Below are 19,440 nucleotides of genomic sequence, written 5' to 3' on the forward strand. Positions count from 1 at the left end.
GGGTTAAGACTCTTACAACCTAATCATTCCTCTTCTGAACCTTCTTGCATCACCTCACATGTGAGCTTTTTGGGGATACCTCACATCAAAACCATAACACTAATGCATTTTATAACTGCTTTTTCTATTTCTGTGAAGAATGTTATTGGAGTTTTGATGGAAATTACATTGAATTTGTATTGCACTTTTGGTTGTATGGCTATTTTGGTAATATTACTTCTTCCTTTCCAAGAACATGGAAGGTCCTCCTATCTTCTAAGGTCTTCTTTAATTTCTTTAGTGTTCTATAGTTTTTATGATAGAGGTCCTTCACCTCTTTGTTAAATTTATTCCAAATATTTTTTTTTATTTAAGGCTATTTTGAATCGGATACTTTTCCTAATTTCTTTTTCACCAGATTCATGATTGGAATATAGGAACACAGTTGATTTGTAGGTGTTGATGTTGTATCCTGCCACTTTGCTAAATTCATTTATGAGGTCTACAAGTCTTCTTGGAGTTATGTCAGTCTTCTAATTGTAGGATCCTGTTATCAGCAAATAGAAATAGTTTGAGCTCTTTTTTTTCCTATTCATACCTCTTTAATTTTCTTCTCTTGTCTAACTGCTCTGGCTAGAATTTCAAAGACTATGTTGAATAGAAGTGGTGAAAGTGGGTATCCTTATTTTGTTCCTGTTTTGAGGAAATGCTTTCAGTTTTTCCTCCATGCAGAATAAGTTAACCTTGGGTTTGTCCCTGTTTTTTCTAGTGTTTTGAAACTGAATGGATGCTGTGCTTTGTCAAATGCTTTTTCTGCATCTCTTTAGATAATCATATGATTATTGTCTTTATTTATTTGGTGAATTATATTTATTGATATCCGTATTTTGAATTAACTTTGCATCCATGGGATGAAACCTACTCAATTATGATGCGATTTTTAATCTGTTTTTGTATGCAGGCTGTACCTTATTAAGAATTTTTTCATCTTGTTCATGATTGATATTGGTCTAAAGTTTTCTTTCCTTGATGTGTTATTGTCTGGTTTCATGTCTTTGCCTAGCTTTGTAGACTAAATTTGTTAGAGTTTCCTCTTTTTATATATCATGGAGTAATTTGAGGAGGATTGTTATTAGTTCTTCTTCACAGGTCTGGTAGTACTTGGCAAATCATTCAGCCAGTCCTGAGATTTTGTTTGTTGGAAGACTTTTGATGGCTGCTTCAATTTCAGCACTTGAAATTGATCTGTTTAAGTTTTCTATATCCATCTGGTTGACTCTTTTTAGGTCATATGTCTCTAGGAATTTGTCTATATTGTCAAGATTTTCTAATCAATTTGAGTATAAATTTTCAACATAGTTTTTGATGAGTCTCTGGGAGTTCAGTAGTGTTTGTGATGATATTTACTTTCTCATCTTGGATTTTTATAATTTGCATTTTTCCCCTCTTTCTTTCGGTTAGTGTGGCCAAGGGTTTATTGATTTGTTTATTTGTTCAAAAGACCAACTTTGTTTCGTTGATCATTTGTAATGTTTTTAAAATGTTAGTTTCATTGATTTCATCTCTGATTTTAATTATTTCCTGTCTTTTACTGGTTTAGGTGTTGGTGTGCTCTTTTTATATGGCCTCGAAATGTAATGTTAGATTATTTATTTTTTGTCTTTATTTTTTTAAATGAATGAACTCAATGCTATAAACTTTTCTCTTAGAATTGCCTTTTTACTGTTGCAGAGATTTTGACATGTTGTATCACTGTAGACATTGTTTCTAGGAATTTTTTATTTCACCCCTGATTTCTTCTGCCATCCATTCATCATTCAGAAGTATATTATTTAATCTCTTTTAGAAGTTAATTATTTAATTATCATAATTCCGAAGTGTATTATTTAATCTCTTTCAAATGATTATTTAATCATCATTCAGAAGTGTATTATTTAATCTCTTATTTAATTTATTTTTTAGTTTATCATTTATTTCTAATTTTATTCCATTATGATCTAATAGAATACACGGTATTATCTCCTTTTATTTTATTTTTGCTAAGATTTCCTTTGTGACCTAAAATATGGTCTGTTTTAAAAAATGTTCCATGTGCTCCTGAGAAGAAGATGAATTCAGTCATTGATGAATGAAATGTTCTATACATGTCTGTTAACTGCAAATTATTAATTGTATTTTTTAATTCTATAGTCTCTTTCCTTAGCTTTTGTTTTGAAGACATAACCAGTGATGAGAGAGGCATGTTTAAGTCACCCAGAATTAATGTATTGTTGTCTATTTGATTCTTGATATTGAGAAGGGCTTGTTTGATGTATGTAGGTGGTCCATTGTTTGGGACATAGATATTTATGATTGTTATATCTTGTTGATATATGATTCCTTTCAACAGTGTGAAATGACCTTCTTTGTTTCTCCTGATTAAATTTGGCTTGCAGTTCACTTTATGTGATATGAGACTAGTAACCCATGCTTATTAATGAAATTCATGTGAGTTGTATGTTTTTTTCCCATTTTTTTCACCTTCAGTCTTTGTATGTCCTTGACTGAGAGATGAGTCTCTTGCAGACAGTGTATTTTGGGTCTTGTTTTTAAGTCCAATCTGCCAACTTTTGTCTTTGATTGCAGAGTTTAGATCATTCATATTCAGTGTTATTATTGAGACATGAGTTTTTAAAAAAAAATAGTTTTTAGTTGTTGATGGATCTTTATTTAACTTATTTTATGTGCAGTGCTGAGAATTGAATCCAATGCCTCACACATGGTAGACAAGTGCTCTACCACTGAGCTACAACCCCAGCCCAAAAGAGATGAGTTTTATTTCATATCATTTGGTTTATTTCTAGTGTTTAAGTTGGATTTAATTCTCCTTTAGTTGAGTATTTTTCTAGTGTATTTCCTCCCTGTGCTAGTTTTACTTTGTATTTTTCATGAAAATATTTTATTGAGTATGTTTTGCAGTACAGTCTTTTTAGTTGTGAATTGTTTTAACTTTTGTTTATCATGGAAGATTTTTATTTCACATTCAAATATGAAGCTTAATTTTGCTGGGTTGATATACTTGGTTGGCATTCATTTTCTTTCAGAGGGTGGTATATATTATTCCAAGACCTCCTAGTTTTTAGGGTCTAGGTTGAGACATCATATGATCTGTATTGGTTTCCCTCTAAATGTGAGCATTATTAACTATTTATCTCTTGTAGCTTTTAAAATAAATCCTCATTGTGTATGTTAGGCATTTTCATAATAATGTTTCTTGGAGTGACTTTATTGTGATTTTGTATATTTGGAGTCCTATATGCCTTCTGTATTGCAATTTCCATTTCATTCTTAAGGTTTGGGAAATTTTTCAAAATTGTTTTATTGAAAAGATTGTGCATTCCTTTAGTTTATATTTCAGAGCTTTCATCTATCCCAATGTATGTTAAAATTGGCCTTTTAATGTTGTTTCAGAGTTCTTAAATATTCTTTCATGGTCTCTTCACATATTTTCTCTTTAGTTGACTTTATTTTCAAGGTTATATAGTGTGTTTTTGCAGCCTGAAAATCTGTCTTCAAAGTGGTCTAATCTATTGGTGATGCTTTCCATTAAATTTTTAATTTTGTTTGTTGGTTCCTTCATTTGAGGATTTTTACCTGGTTCTTTTTCAGTATCTCTTTTTCTTCATTGAAGGGATCTTTCATTTCCTGTATTTTCTCTCTAATTTTATACCTTACGTTTTATTTTAGCTCATAGAACAGTTTAACTACAAACTTTCTAATGTCTTTCTCAGACAGTTCTTCACCGAAGTGTCCAGCATTATGGGTGTTTGAAAGTCTGTGGTTGAAGCTTTTTCATATTGTTTTTGTGTCTGTTCATCTATCAGTATATTCTGACTTCTTTCAAGTAACAAACTACTTTGTGAGAGTATTTTTCATAAGAGCCCTGGGTTGAGTGAACATCCAGATAATTATGTTTTAAGCGAATGTATGACCTTTGCTGATAGAAATATCAGCACCATTTAAAAACATGTCACATATTTACTCTAGTCACTTCTGAGCCAATCTTCCTTCTGTTCAGCCTTGTAAGAACCAAAATCTTGTAGCAGTTTTTCTCTGCATTTCCTAAATTCAGATATAAACCTATAGTAAAGTTCTGGAACAGGTCAAAAAATTAATTAGTAAATTTGGTGAACTTAATATAACCTTAAGTGAGGGCTAAAAGGGAGAAAGAAGAAAGATTGGGTAAATAGGAGAAGAGAGAGAGAGAGAGAGAGAGAGAGAGAGAGAGAGAGAGAGAGAGAGAGAGAGAGAAAGAAAAACTATGAAAGGATAACTTACACCAAAGTTGAAAATAGAAATAGATGAATGGGTGTAATTTGAGGTAGTAGCATTTAAGCCAAAAGAAAAAGGTATAAACAAGAGAGATATAGGAAAACAAAGATAGGAAGATTGATTCCAATTAATGTTTTATACCATTAGATGAAATACATTCAAATCAGTTAAAGGTACAGTATTGCCTGTTGTGTTAGCAATTTCTGTTCAGTTAAGGAGTTATTTATATGATCAAAGTTGAAATACATGGAACTATGGCACATACTTATAATCCCACCGGCTCTGGTTCCTGAGGCAAGAGGATTGCTAAATGTCAGCTGCGGCAATTTAGAGAGGCCTCAAGCAACTTAGTGAGACCCTGCCTATTATATTTTATATAAAAATATAAAAAAGGGTTAAGGATTTTGCTCAGAGGTTAAGTGTCCCTGAGTTATATGCCTGGTCTTTGCCCTGCAAAAAAGTTGAAATTAGAGTTGTTTATAGTATAATATGTCAAGGTGAAGAAAATTCTTGTTGAATGTTGATTTGGGTTTCATTGAGATTTTGACTTTAACAGATTTCCATCAGTCTTTGGATGTGAGTCTTTCCTGAGTTACAGGGACACAGGAGCCAATTCCATATTTGCTATGTTCCTCTTACCAGAAGTTTCTGGGTTGTCAGTTCTGGGGCCAGCAGCTGACTGCTTAGAGGGTGCATTGTTGTGCTTGGCTGCTTCTATTGTATGCAGTAGTTCAGGATGCAGGCTTTGATGTGCCCCTGGTTGCTGTGTGCCACTGATCTGCTCCCCTCTACTGGATCCTCTTCACTAGTAAAGATCTTGGTGGATGTCTTTGAGTGCAAGAACTCTGGTTGTGGGTTTTCTGTGGGTGTTCTGTGGTGCAGAAGTATGGTGCACAAGTATTCTCCCTGGTGATGTGGCTTTCTGATGTATTGTAGGTAAGGGTCTCTTGTGATTAACCTGTCTCTCGTGGTTAACCTGGACTCTTGTTGCTCCAGGTTGTGAATGGTGGGCTTTGATTCCCTGTGCTTTCTAAGTCTGATGCAAGTTTCCCTAAGTATACAAACAATGCCCAGTCACTTGCCAGTTGTGATCATGACTTACCTGTTAAGGCTGGTATCAGCCTCTTCCTGTTGCATAGACTGGTAATTTCCCGCTGGATCTTTTATGTCACTGGATATTTAGTCAGCTCCCCTCTGGTAAGGCCTGTGATCCTAAGGACTTTCCCTAAGCTTCCCAGGGTACCTCCCCCCAGTGTCAGAGATCAAGGCCTAGTAAGTCCACTTTCCTTTGTTTAGGGCCTAATCTGCTTCATTGTTTTCTGTCCAAGGTGAGCAATTGGACATTGTGCAGAGTTTAGCTGGACTAGGTACACTTCCCAGTACAGGTCCCCTCCAGCTGGTTCAGTCCTCTTGTTTGAGGTGAGCAGCAAGGGTGAGGGAGGGCTTTTGGCCAGTAGTGGTACTTTTTAAGCTCTTTCTGGCTGGATTCATAGGATTTTTAAGAGGTCCTACTGCAGGGGACTTCCTTCTGGTGTAATTTGCAGCTGTCTGGGTATAAGAAGACAACCTGCTGATTTAAGGGGTTAACTGGTTGGCTGAGGGCTCCACAAGATGGCTGCCACCCCTTGGCTCAGTTTTCTTTTAAGCTCTTTGAGCTGTTTTAGAGACCTGTCTGTTACTGTTGTGCTTTAAATCTTTTTTTTTTCTTCTTTCCAACAGTTTTTAAATGGTAGAACTTAAGAGAATGTCTCCCCTACCCCCACAAACCCTTCTTTCTCTGTTGCCCCTTTTCCTTATCCAGAGGTTTGGGATAGAGTTAGGGCACTCTGAGTTTATTTTCTTCTCTGGTAACCTATCATCCAGTCTCTCCAGGTCCCAGACTATGTAATATCGAGCATTTATTTTGTCACTCACCTCTCAGTCATGCTTTTCCTTTGCTGCCTCTTTTCTGTGTTGTGAGGCGATTGGGACTTGCTGCCTAGCTCACTTCTACTATCTTTCCTCTGTTGCATTGGTTTCTTGATTTGTGAAATAAGAATGATTAATCTTCTTTCATGGGACTGTCTCAGTGTAATGATTAAATGAAATAATGTGAAAAATACTAGCACAGTATAAGAAATTAATACATTATTGCTGTCACCTATGATATAAAACTGCACATTTTAATGACTTCTACTTTTTACATACAACCTAATTGTTAAAAGATTCATTTGTATTCCACCTCTAAGTGAAAACTTTAAAATAGGGAAATTATACCAGAGCAGATTCCATTTTTAGTAGTGTGTCTTCTAGAAAGGACATGGACTCCTGGGATGAGTAAGTGGCAAAGAAATGAGGGCATTTCAGGGGAGATCAAATAGAGTTGAGTTTTATTAATATATCTTGGTTACAATTTTAGGTTTCTAGGGTTTTAAAGGAGTAGAAAATAGGATAAAAGGAGAAGTGAGTGTTTGATTAAAGCAGAAAATGTATAGTATTGGTTGTCTTCCTGCAACTGAGAACCATATTTCTAAAGAACTGATTAGAAAACCCATTTTTTCCTACATAAATGATTTCACTCTAATGTCATTCTTCAAATCTGGAATAAATATTCTGCTGTAATGTCTGAACTTCATTGTAAAATTGTAGAACAAAATAATTAATATGTAGGAGAGTAACTTATGGATTTCCCTTTAAAACAGAAGAGCTTAGAATTAATATATCTAGAAGTAAATTTTTGACAGAAACCTTATTTCATATGAGAACTGTGCTATATGTTTTTGCTAGTTTGGTTTTCATTAATAATAAACTAAAACTGTACAACTTTGGGAAAATAGGTTTTTATAAAAGATTCTTCTGGTTTGGCAGAAGAATCAAACAAAACAAAAGTCCCTTTTTGTATAATACTATCTGTGTAATTACAGGGTGTAGGAAAAAACAAGATTGTTGACAGATTTCTTCACCTGCTCAACAGACCACGAGAATATATCCAACTTCACAGGTAAGAGTATTAGACCCACCACTTCTTAAAATCTGATTAAATTATTCATCTTTTACCTAGTGCAATTTAAATATACCTCCCTTCCATCCCATCTCCCATATTGGTGAACCCAGGGCCTTGTCCATGCTAGGCATTCTCTCTACCACTGAGATACATCTTCATCCCTTTTTAGTTTTTTATTTTGTGGCGATCTTTCTAACTTGCCCAGACAGTCCTTGAACTTGCTATTCTCCCACCTCAGCCTGCCAAGTATCTGGGATTATAGGCAGTACCACCACACCAGGCCTAAATATACTTTCTTAAAGGCCCATTTTATAAACTAGTTTCATTCCTGTTCCTCTGCTCTTATCTATCTTCTCCTTAAAAGGTAATAAAACCATACTATATTTATTTTTAAAGTGACTAATACTTTATAAATATGAATTAATAGATCTTTTGTGGACAGAGAGTGATGAACATTACATTCTAGGAGCAGATCTCATTAACATTGAGGCACTTAAATTAGAAGAAAAGTAAGTGGAGCCTAAGTCTATTCATCTAACAAGAAGCTAAAATAGCTCACATGGAGGAAGAGCAAACTATATGGCTCTCAGGTAGGAAATGACGAACACAGACATGTGGAAGAAGTATGTTAGTAGTGTTTTTTATCTTAAAACACTTTTTGGATTGTTTAGTTTTGTGTGGTCAGAGTACTCATTCAGTAATAGCTTTTAAGCAAATTTTCTCAGCATGGATCATTTTTTAGCTGTATTGTGAACCTGTTCCATATTTTAAAACATAAAACCAGCAGATCTACTCAAAATAGAAAAATGAGACAGAATAGTAGGGAGGGAAAGAGGAAGGGAGAGAGAGAGAGGGAGAAAAATATATCAAGTTTTGAGCAACTTAAAACTAGTTTAGAATGTTATTTTACTTCCAGGAAACAAAAGACATTGTACAGTGACAAGAACATTGGCTTGATTTTTTTTTCATAGTACTAGAGATTAAACCCAGGGGCACTTAACCACTGAGCCCCCCCCCTTTTATTGAGACAGGGTTTTGCTAAGTTGCTTAGGGTTCAGGTTAGTTGCTAAAGCTGGCCTCAGAGTTCTAATTCTCCTTTCTCATCCTTCTGACCACTGGAATTACAGGCTTGTGCCATCACGCCCAGGCCCATTGGATTGAATTTTGAGAACTAATTTCTGGTTTGGGTCTTTTGCTAAATAATTATGAGTTCTTAGAGAATTATAGGAAAGTAGAAGGCAATTACTAGGTCAAAAGAAAAAGAAAAAAGGATCAAAGGAAAGTTGAGATATGCCTAAACACTCCCTCATGGGATATATACTTCTGGCTATGGCAGACTAATGTACCAGATTAGCACTACCACAATAAACAACTATAAACCTGGACAAAATTCATAAACACTAGGAAAAGAATAACCACCAGAGATCTGCAGTCTGAACAACTATCAGAACTCCTGCATGATTGGCAGCCTGCATTAAACCCTCTGTTTTCCAGAAAATATCTTATAAAGCTTATGCTTTAGAAGTAGAATTAGTCTATCTCTAATTAAAGTTACTATATACCCACCCTTAAAAAGTTTAACAATAAGTCTCAAAAAAAATCAAAGGTGCTTCTGTTTTAGAAGTTCTTTCTCATACAAAATGGCTTTAAAAATAAAAAGAATGGATTTTGAGCAGACAGGAAAGATAGGAACAAAACTGAACACTCAACTAAGATAAGACTGAAAAATCTAAACACTTCACAACATACCGTTAAATGATGTCAAGCCTTCAGTAGAAAATTACTAGATATACAAAGAAACAGGAAAATTGGTCAATAGAAATGGACTAAAAAGCTAAAAAATGATAGAATTAGCAGGCAAGAACTATAAAACTGTTGCCATAAACATTTTTAAGCATTACAAGAGGGGAAATGAGAGTAATGAGGGAATAGAAATACTCAGTATAGAAAAGACAACTTTAAAAAATGCAGCTTCACGTATCAACAACTGGAATCTCAAAGATTATAGGAAAAAAATGGGACAGAGCATATATTATGAGATATAATGGGAAAACTCCCAAATTTAATGAAGAACAAAGTCATCAGTCTAAGAAGTTCTATAAATGTCAGCAGAATACACAGGAAGCCACAGCATGGCACATCATGTCAAATTGCTGAAAACTAATAGAAGTATCTTTAAAACCACCAGAGGGAATGAAAGCCATAATACATACAGTATAACAATGATAAAAATTACTACTGACTTTTCATGGAGAATAAATATAAAACATAATTCAATGAAATGGTTACTTTTAAAGCAACAAGCAAGAAGTAGGATAGTACATTCAGCACAAATGCTCTTCAAATATAAAATAAAAGACATTTTCAGACAAAAGCTAAGAATATAGATGTGAAAATTCTTAACAAGTATTAACAAATCATATTCAAGGAAATATAGAAGTATAATATGTTAACCAAGTAGATTTTATCCCAGGAATGTAAGGTAATAATATCTCCATTCTTACACCTGGCATTGATTATCTATGTTCTCCATCAATTCTGCTAGGATGTTATTATTATTATTCAAATAACCAACTTCTGGAATTGTTAAACCTTTCTTTTCTTATGTTTCTTTTTCATTTGAATAATTCCTGTTTTTGTCTTTATTATACCCTTTTATTTTCTCCAGACTCAGTGTATTGTTCTTTTTTAAACTTTTTATGGGATTGCCTTCTTAATCATTGATTTTTGACCCTTAATTTATCATATATGCACTCAAAAACCATCTATTTTTGTCTCTCTTGGGTCTCAGTTTGTTCATCTCTATGTAAGAGGAACAGACAAGGGTCATTTATCGTATCACTTTTTGCTCTATATTTGAATATCTTTGAGTCTTCAAGAAAAATATGGTATTTGAGGTTCTTTTAAAGGTTTAGAGGATTAGAGAGAGCATGCCTTACTTCCTGTCTGGCCCATCAACCTCTTGTCCTAAAATAAGAAATTGTCCATAAAATAGTGAAGAGTTGAATCCTGCTAATTTACATTCTGTGGTAAATCTGACATTGGTTAGATAAATGTGTATATATATTATCTATGATTAATTTTCTAAATTTAAAATGTAGGAAAAATTTCAAAGCCAAATACTTATATTTTATATCACCTGTTGCTGTATTATTAATTGATAATAGTATGTCAAATAAAATTATATTTATTCATTTAACAGGGGCCCTAGTATCTATGTTTGACAATATTGGATATTAACTTATTACGTAAAAGTGGAAGTCCAAAAGCTCAGTTTGCGATAAATGCCATTAAAGAATTTTCACTAATTAGACCTATATCCCCACTAATTTCAATGTAGGGAATTTTTTTCTTTTTTATACAGCTTTAAGGTTGTATTTGCCATAAAATTTAAGCTCATAAAATTGCTTTAAGGGAAACCTATGTCCAAAAGACTTAAAAATAGTGGTCTTAAAAATATGTTTAGGACTTCTTTGATCTGTAGATGATCTATGTAAGGCCTTGTCTTCATTCTAGACTCCTGATAGATTTGTGATGTTACCATCTAAATGATCAGTCAGTCTCAATTTAATTTAGTCATTGGAACACAATTAGTTATAAGAGTCATTTGAAACATAGTCTTGATAAGTAAAACCATCACCAAACACACATGAATAAAACAACCACAATGCTTTTATGTATGGCCATCTTGTGTTTTGATTATCAGACTTCACAAAATGAACAAGCTGGGAAATTCATGTACTTAGTTAAAATCAAAAGTATATCTGAAGAATATGATGTAAATAATTTAAAAGATTAATGGATGCAATCACTTATGCCTTACATTTGTGAAATGTATCTATTTACTTGTTTCTTCTATGATGTTAATTTGACATGAAGGACACTTGCAACTTCTGTAGTTGTATTGCTACCTTGGATAAAAGTACATGTCTATATTAAAATCATAATAATCTAAGGGCTTTGAAATACTTATATTACCAGTTTTTTTTATTTGCTACTCTTCAGATTTAAATATAGCTCAGGTCCAATCATTAGTATGATATATGCTCTTGTTATTTTTCTAATAGTGGTACCTACTGGAAATAGAGTTCCCACATCCCCTACTATAGCCTCAACTTTCTCTTACAATGAATTTTCCTAGCAAATGCTCAGCTTATTCCAGGATCATTCTATGCTCTATTCACAAGTTTTGAAGTTTAACCCATTCCTGTCTGCATTCCTTCATCTAAAAATGCACCCTATTTCTCCACCAAGACTTCAAAGTTTCATCCATTGGTGACCTCTCATTTCATTCTGGGTGTGGCTGTTCCCACCTCTCAACCTCTGAGAAGCTGAATTTGTACCAATATGATAGAAAGAATACAGGTTCTAGAGATTGAATCCTGTCTTCACTAACTTTTGTGTGATTTTGAACTCCTTCAGTCTTAATTTCCTGACTTATCAAATTGAAGTGTGTCCTTCCTAGGGTGAAGACTAAATGACAGAATATGTGAAATGGACTCAGCCAGTGTCAAGCATTTTTAGACAAGCTACTAAGTATTAATTTTTTATCACATAACTTTCTTTCTTTTCTATCTCTGATTTGAATGAGACAGGTGGACCATCCCTAATCCAATATTCAACATGCTTCAAAGTCTGAAACTTTTTGAACACTGACATGATGCTTATAAAGTTTTGGCTTTTGGAGCATTTCATATTTTAAATTTTTGAATTAAAGATGCTCAATTGGTAAAATTTATGCAAATATTCCCATTCCCATAACCATTGAGCTACATTTCCATCAGTTATTTATTTATTTATTTTTATTTTTTATTTTGAGAAAAAGTCACATTCAGTTACTGAGGCTAGTCTTGAACTTACAATCCTCCTGCCTCAGATTCCCTATTCACTGGGATTATAGGCCAGCACCAACACATGTGGCATGGCCATTGGAAACAGGCCATGTAAATAACAAGTCAGTGTGGTAAGTTTGGGATGTATGTGTGTAGACGTAAAAATTAATGGCAAGAGGCAGACATGGGCTTACAGAGGTATCATAGTCCCTGCTGAGGCTAGATTGAATCCTGACTGCAATGAGGTATAATGAAAGCAAGAAAGATGATGTTGACCGTAGTCTGTGGGCTACTCAAAGTCATATGGATCTTGAATCACATAGAATACTAGGAAGTGATATTAGGAATCCAGATAAAATTATTGGGGCTAACCAAAAATATTGGTGATGAGAATGGAAAGAAGGGATCTATTAAGATAGTTATAAATGGCTGGTTTTACAATTGTTGAAAAGTCTGTGGAGGGAGAAGGGAAAGGAGAAGTGAAGAAGTTGTTAAGAGAAGTTGCCTCCCTTATCACAAGGCAAGTACTTTGTATGGTTCTCAATATACAGTGGATGCCACTAAGTATTTGTTGGAATGACTTGGTATGAGCTAATTTCATCTGGAACTTGCAGCTCAAGATCCCGCCTGATAGCCATCCTTATCTAGAGGCACTACAGGCTACTTCATTGTGGAGCCAGGTTCCTCATATATGTATGGGTTCGACCAGTGACTGTTATGTAAGTGCTCTAATCAGCTGAGATAGTTAAAATATTGCATATTGGAAGGTTATTGTTAAAACATTTGCTTTTTATCTATCATATTTTAATATTATTCTCCCTTTGTGAAACCAGATGAAGTAAAATATGTGGCAAATTGAATGCAAAACTCTTCCCTTGCCCATCTTAAAATCACATATCCTGGAGTAAATGATGACATGCTTTTCAAAGCACAGCATAATCAACACACCAGGCTCTCCTTAGGCAGAAGAAAACTGAGTGTGACAGCACAAAATTTTGAAATTCACAAAATCCCAGCAGGCAGAACTATCTGGTAGAAAACAGAAAAAGTCAAAGCTTTTCTTAAGTCTCATGGAAAACATTATTATTGAGCCATTACAATATCCTTAGCCCTGATTGGAGTAATAGGGACCTGAGGATATGTCAAATGGCAGCTGCCACACAAAACATCCAGGTCCCTCTTCCTGTGTCTTCTTCCCTATTATGATTTTGAAAAAGCTGTTTTGGAAACATTTTTATCAGCAGTTGGACAGTAGTTCTCCTAGTAAGAATGCCTTATACTGCCTCTTTAAAAAAATGAGTTATGCCGCTGCCTCATGCTTTAGGTTTATAATAATTTTGACTCTTCTCTGATTGACCTCCAAATACGTTTAAATTTCTGTATTTTTCTTTTTATTTAACAAACATTTACATGGCAGCTATTATGCGCTAGGCACTGTTCTAAGCTGATTTCAAATTACAACTTATTACTGCTAACTACAAGTGTATAAGATCCATATCATTACTATCTCTGTTTTGCAGATGAAGCCACTGAGTCACATAGAGGTTAAAGAACTTGGCTAAAGTTACACAGCTGGCTTCATACATTCTGGCTTCAGCCCTGTGCTCTAACTACTGCTTGATGCTGTTCCTTGACTTCATTGTGCTGAATCAGACAGTAGAGTAGGGAGGATAGTAAGTACTTTACTGTGGTTTTAACCTGTGTGACAGAACTGTCAATCAACCATCTTTTTTATTCTGTACCTCAGTCTATGTATAATTAACTTGTTGTGTTAAATTCTAGCCTTATGTTCCTAAGTCCTGTTGAATCTTTTCTGCATTATTTTCTTTGGCTAATTATTTCATAGTTTTATATTTTTGGCTAATATTAATATCCTTATTTCATTTTCTTCTCTTTATTATTTCTCTGTATCATTAAACTTTTTTTGTATCTATATCTATAATGATTTATTTGTGGTGCTGGGGATTGAACCCAGGGCCTTGTGCATACAAGGCAAGTGCTCTACTATATCCCCAGTCCCTAAATTTACTTTTATTCCCAGTCACATCTCCTCCTCTGAACTGTGTCATCAGCAAACTTAATGGCACTGTTTTTTTTCTCTTCACCCAGGAGATTCATAAAAACATTAATTAATTATTGTGGTTTATTAAGGAATATTCCTCCCAAGTGGACACTACTCCAGTGATGTCCTTCCTTGAAGCATGTCCACCAAAAAGTTGTTTTATTATGGCTTCTAATTTGTGGGTTACAGAGGCTGGTGAGTCAGAACTATAGACAAATTCCTGAAACTGTAGATAGCAGCAAGTGGCATGCTCTAGGCTGTTCTGGAAAAGACAACTGGAAACAATGAGGAGTCTGTGGGATTCGTTTTCATTTTTTTATTTCCTGAATCACAAGCTTAAGAAGCTTGAGAACCACTAAAACAGTGTTTTTTCTTTATTTTGTTATATCCCTTGCCACTAGAGCCTACTACATTCCTTTCAACTGTTATGTGCATTTTTAGTTTGAGAAAAACTTTTAAAAATCCCCAAAATGTAAATACAAATACGTAACACAGAGCCAAATTTATCACCCAGATTTAACTGTTCATATTTTTCCAAATTTGATTCCTTTTCCAGAAATTAAATACTATAATTATAGCTAACATTTCTTTTAACTGCTACTTCCAAAATCATATCACCTTCCTCAACTCAATCACTATTATAAATTTACTTTATAAATTCTAGTCCTTTTTTCCCCCCTCACACGACAATTTTGGTTAAAAAATTATTTCACACTGATTCTCATTATAAAATTCCTTATAAAAATATGGAATAAGCTCAATATTAGAATTGTTCAAATCTCAGATCATCTGGACAGGCTTAACATCATGTCCCTACCACTTAAATCTGGTGCCCCACTTGGGCCTTCCTAGCTGGCATCAGCTGCACTGTCCTTAGATGAGCAGAAAGAATGAAAAAGTGTCTTGGTCTAATATCCAATACTTCCAAAATTCCTTTTTATTTGTTTATATTAAAATAATGTTGTTCTTATAAGATACATATTGCTCTAGCCAGATTCTTTAAATGGTGGCAACAATGACAAAATAAGCAGAAGGAACAGCCCAAGGTGCTTCAAATTAGTAAATAAACTGGTGTATTAAGGTGATTGCTCAGTTCACAATTCTGTTATGAATCTTCTGTTAATTGAGATGTATCTATAATGATTTATGCAGGATAAATTAAGAGCCTTGTTGAAAAACCTAAGAATTATTTCTTCATTTGCCTTTAGTCATTCATTTATTCATTCATCAGTCAGTCAGTCAGTCAACAAGTATCTTAGGTAGGGTTATCTTGAAACAGATCTCTTGAGCCAGAAATCAGGATGTTTGTATAAGTGATTTGAAAAGGAGAGATTTTAGGTGAGAACTATTGGAAAGTAAAGAAGTCAGAATAAGTTTGGACAAATGAGGTGGTTCTAGATATGACCTGGTCTCAGTCTCTTCACAGGGAGCTCTGGAGTGTGAATGGTACTACTCCATTATCTCACCTAGAAGCAAGAGAGCCAATAGTTTTAGCTCCCATATCAGTAAGTCACTGGTTAAGGGCTGCACCCTGGGAGAGAGGGCAGGAAGCACTTGTAATTAGTATTTCTCCAAGAGGTAGCTCCCACGGTGGAGGGAAGAAGAGTTTAGCTGTAAGCATTTATAGGTCAATGCTGTAATAACTGGAGGATGAGTGCATTTGCTGATAAAGGAGATCTTGGTAGAGTACCAACAGCATCTACTATATCAACCCTATATTGAATTTCTGTTATGTCCTTAGCACTGTTTTAGAACTGGAGAACTTACCAATGAATAGGATAGACAAAGGTCACAGCTGCCATGAAGATTTCTATCTAGTAGAGAGAAGGTGTACAATAAAAAATAATGTAACCAATAGAAAAAAAAATGTTAAAATGAAAATGATAGCTAGGTATAGTTGTCCATGCTCATAATACCACTGATTTGCAGGGGTGGGGAGTACTGAGGCAGAGGATTATTAGTTTGAGGCCAGCCTCAGCAACTTAATGAGGACCTAAGCAATTTAGTAAAAACCTATCTCAAAAACAAACAAACAAACAAACAAACAGGGTTCAGGATGTAGCTCAGTGGTAAAGTACCCCTGGGTTCAATTCCCATTCTGAAAAGAAAAGAAAATGATGTACAAGACATTAAAGGGTAATGTGATAGAGAGTAAATGGGAAATTAATTGAGAAATAGAGCTCAAACATTGCTAAGTTTGGCAGTAATGACTATTTATATAATTGTGGTGGGATTTGCAGTGCAACATTCTGGCATTTCAACAACTATCTTTTCTAGAGACTCAGCAGGGCTACTGACCCAATATGTAAGATGGATCTGTAACAGAAATAATAAACAGACCTACAGATCAAAATAACTAGAGAGTTGTGAGAACTTGGGCTAATGATAGTTTTGAATAGGATTCTAGTAAATAGTCCAAATTACCAGAACTAGCTAGATTTAACCCTGTGGGAATAGAATCATTAGTATCAGCTTGGTAGTAATAGGAATTAATCCTTTCCTCATCTCTACTCTGGACTATTGCAGTAGCCTCTTGGTTAAGACCTTAACCCCCATCTCCTTTCCATGTCCCCACATTGTTCAAAAAAAAAAAAAAAGTTGATCACTTGTTGTCCTGCTTAGAAGCCTTCAGTGACTCCCATTACCAGCAGCATCAAGTCCATACTCCTGAGTTTGAACACCATCTGTTTCACTTGTCTTGCTTCCACCTGTTCTCTCCCACACACTTAGGCTTCATCCACTGCCTGTGGCTCTGCATACATATTCTTGGCTCCTTAACTTAACATATGCAGTTTGGAATTCCCTATCAAGTCTACCTGGAAAACTCCTACCTTTTTCTTCAAAATGTAAATCAAAGTCTTTTCCAGTAGGAAAAATTCTTAGACCTTTCCTTCTCATTCTCTTTCACAAGCAGATGTTTCCTTTCTTTGTGTTACTGTTTTTGTAAAACGTTTTGCAAGTGGGGAACAAAGAAAGCTTTCTGTGTTTGGTAAATGAGATTGAAAAATTGCATGTTGAGCTTTAGGTGGTGCAGTCAGTTTTGCCCTTCTGTCATTTGGTTCTATGTAGGTGTCCTTGTGAGCTGTTTTTCAGCTATAGAAATCAATTGAATTTAGGGCTAGAACTTTAAATCACAAAAATAATAAAGTGAATCAATCACATTGCTTTCTCCCAAATAGTCTTCTTTAATTTTTAATGAGAACAAGAAGTTTTTTTATTAGTACCAAATAAAAACTAAGATATTGTTTTTCACTGTTAGGTCATTTTTTTTGGTTTCCATATTTATAAGTTTTAGAATGTTTCTTTTCCAAAAGGACTTTTATTAATGGTTAAGGTTAGGGCTATTGACATAGAACAGGCTCTGCTAGTATATCTGTCTTTATCACAGTTACATGTTCCTATCCTCAGTAGGTAGCTTATGGGCAGGGATATGTCTTCAACTGCCTTTTCCACTATGATGTCTAGAGTATAGCCAATGTTTCATAAACATTTGCTAAACAAATGAATAAATGCAATGTCTTTTCCTTTTTCTTCCACCTTTCAGACATCCATTCAGAAAGTCTTCCCTCTGAAATGGATAGATGGTTGGTCCTCCAGTGGCTTCATGTTTTCCATGAAATGAAAGTCAGACTAAACTATGAAATTTAAGACTCCATACATTCTGGACTTACCCTGCCTATCCAGCTCTCTCCCCTTCACATAACTATGTTCTAGACATGTTGGGTAACTAGATGTTCCCTAAAACTTCTCTTGTATCTCCAGACTGCTCCACATTTGACTGATGCTCTGCCTGGATGTATCTTCTACGCATCACTGGCAGATAAAATCAGATTTTATTGTTAGAATCATGTCTTCTTCAGTCAGAATTGGTTACTGTCTCCTCTGAGTTCACATTGAACTTTATTTTGATATCTTTGTTTTTATAACCCGTATCACTTCTGACATGAACTAGATTTAATTATCTTATATCTATCTCCCTATCTGTCATGTGTACTTCCTGAAGAGCAGTGTCTGTATTATTCATGTATAATACTTTGTGCCTAATAATCTGCTTTATACATTATAAGTACATAATTAATGTTTATTTAATACACTCATGCATTCATTCCTTCTTTGAGCAAACATTTTTTGCTGCCTACAATATACACAACATGGTGATAGGTACTAGGTGCATAAAAAATAATGTTATTGTACTCTTGTCTATAACAGCTATGCCTAGCAAGAGAGACAATCATATTAACAGCTAAAGTTCATCTTAAGTGTAGAGTACTTTCTATGGAACAATTATTAGTTCAACTGGTAGGGTAGAAGTGAAAAGTAAGGGGTGCTTCTAAGAGTTGGGAACATTTGATCTGAGCATAAAAGGAATGGACCTTATAAGTATGTCAGGCAATGAGAAAAAGGAAGAAAAAACTTCAGAAAAGAGGAAAGATATACTTGATGCTTAAGGAACTTTTAATAACACAGTTTGGCCTTAGGGTATATGATTGAAGGGACTGAAATGCACCCATCTGAGCAGCATTATTAAATATATACTATACTCTGGTTACTTTTCTAAGCTTGAGTGATTGACCAGGGAACAAAAGCAACATTCATGTTATGCTCTAGTTGCTGGCAAGAGAGAGAGATAATGAGATAATGAAATATGTCCTATGTCAGATATTGATTAAAAAAAATAAAGTAGGAAGGGAGTCAGGGGCTAACAATTTTAAATAGATTGGCCAGGGAAGGCCTCATTGAGAGAACTGGTATTTCAATATCATTGTGCAGTAAACTATTTCTTGTTTTTTGCCCCTATAAACATGCCTTGTTTGTTTCATCAATATATTAAGTACTTCTTACTTCTTTACCTCTTTTTTGGAGTGGTTTTAAAGATGTTCTGGTTTACTTAAATGAACAGCAGTAATACCTAAATTCAAACAAGAGAACAGGACAAATGAACAATATCCTTAGGTTCATTCTGAGATATTATAAGAGATGGCTCAGGAGATAAGAGAACTTTTCCGTCTCAGTATGACATAAACTATGTGGAAACTTTAAAAGGTGCAGTTGTTGAAATGTCTACCAGTAGAAGTCAGAAAATGCTGCACATACCATCTTTTCGCATTATTCTGGAGACTGGCCACAGTGATTACCCTGACATAGTTCATAAATCAATGAAAAATGATTGCTGTGTATAACCACTCATTTAATCAGGGTTCATGAAATAATGTGATAGATACCAGAACAGAAAAAGGATCCAGATGCTGAACTTTCTATGCAGTGTCAGCTAT

At 34.6% G+C, this 19,440-nt stretch overlaps 1 protein-coding gene across 1 annotated transcript in view; it reads left to right on the top strand.

Annotated features, from left to right (window-relative positions):
- Positions 1–19,440, top strand: part of Vwa8 (von Willebrand factor A domain containing 8) — a 396,504-nt gene that overhangs the window by 188,022 nt on the left and 189,042 nt on the right. The window contains exon 21 of the mRNA XM_077795206.1: positions 7,194–7,270. Within this exon, the coding sequence (XP_077651332.1) occupies positions 7,194–7,270 (77 nt within the window). The remainder of the gene's footprint in view (positions 1–7,193; positions 7,271–19,440) is intronic.

Source organism: Urocitellus parryii, chromosome 2 (genome assembly GCF_045843805.1).
Source record: "Urocitellus parryii isolate mUroPar1 chromosome 2, mUroPar1.hap1, whole genome shotgun sequence".
Lineage (NCBI taxonomy): Eukaryota > Metazoa > Chordata > Mammalia > Rodentia > Sciuridae > Urocitellus > Urocitellus parryii.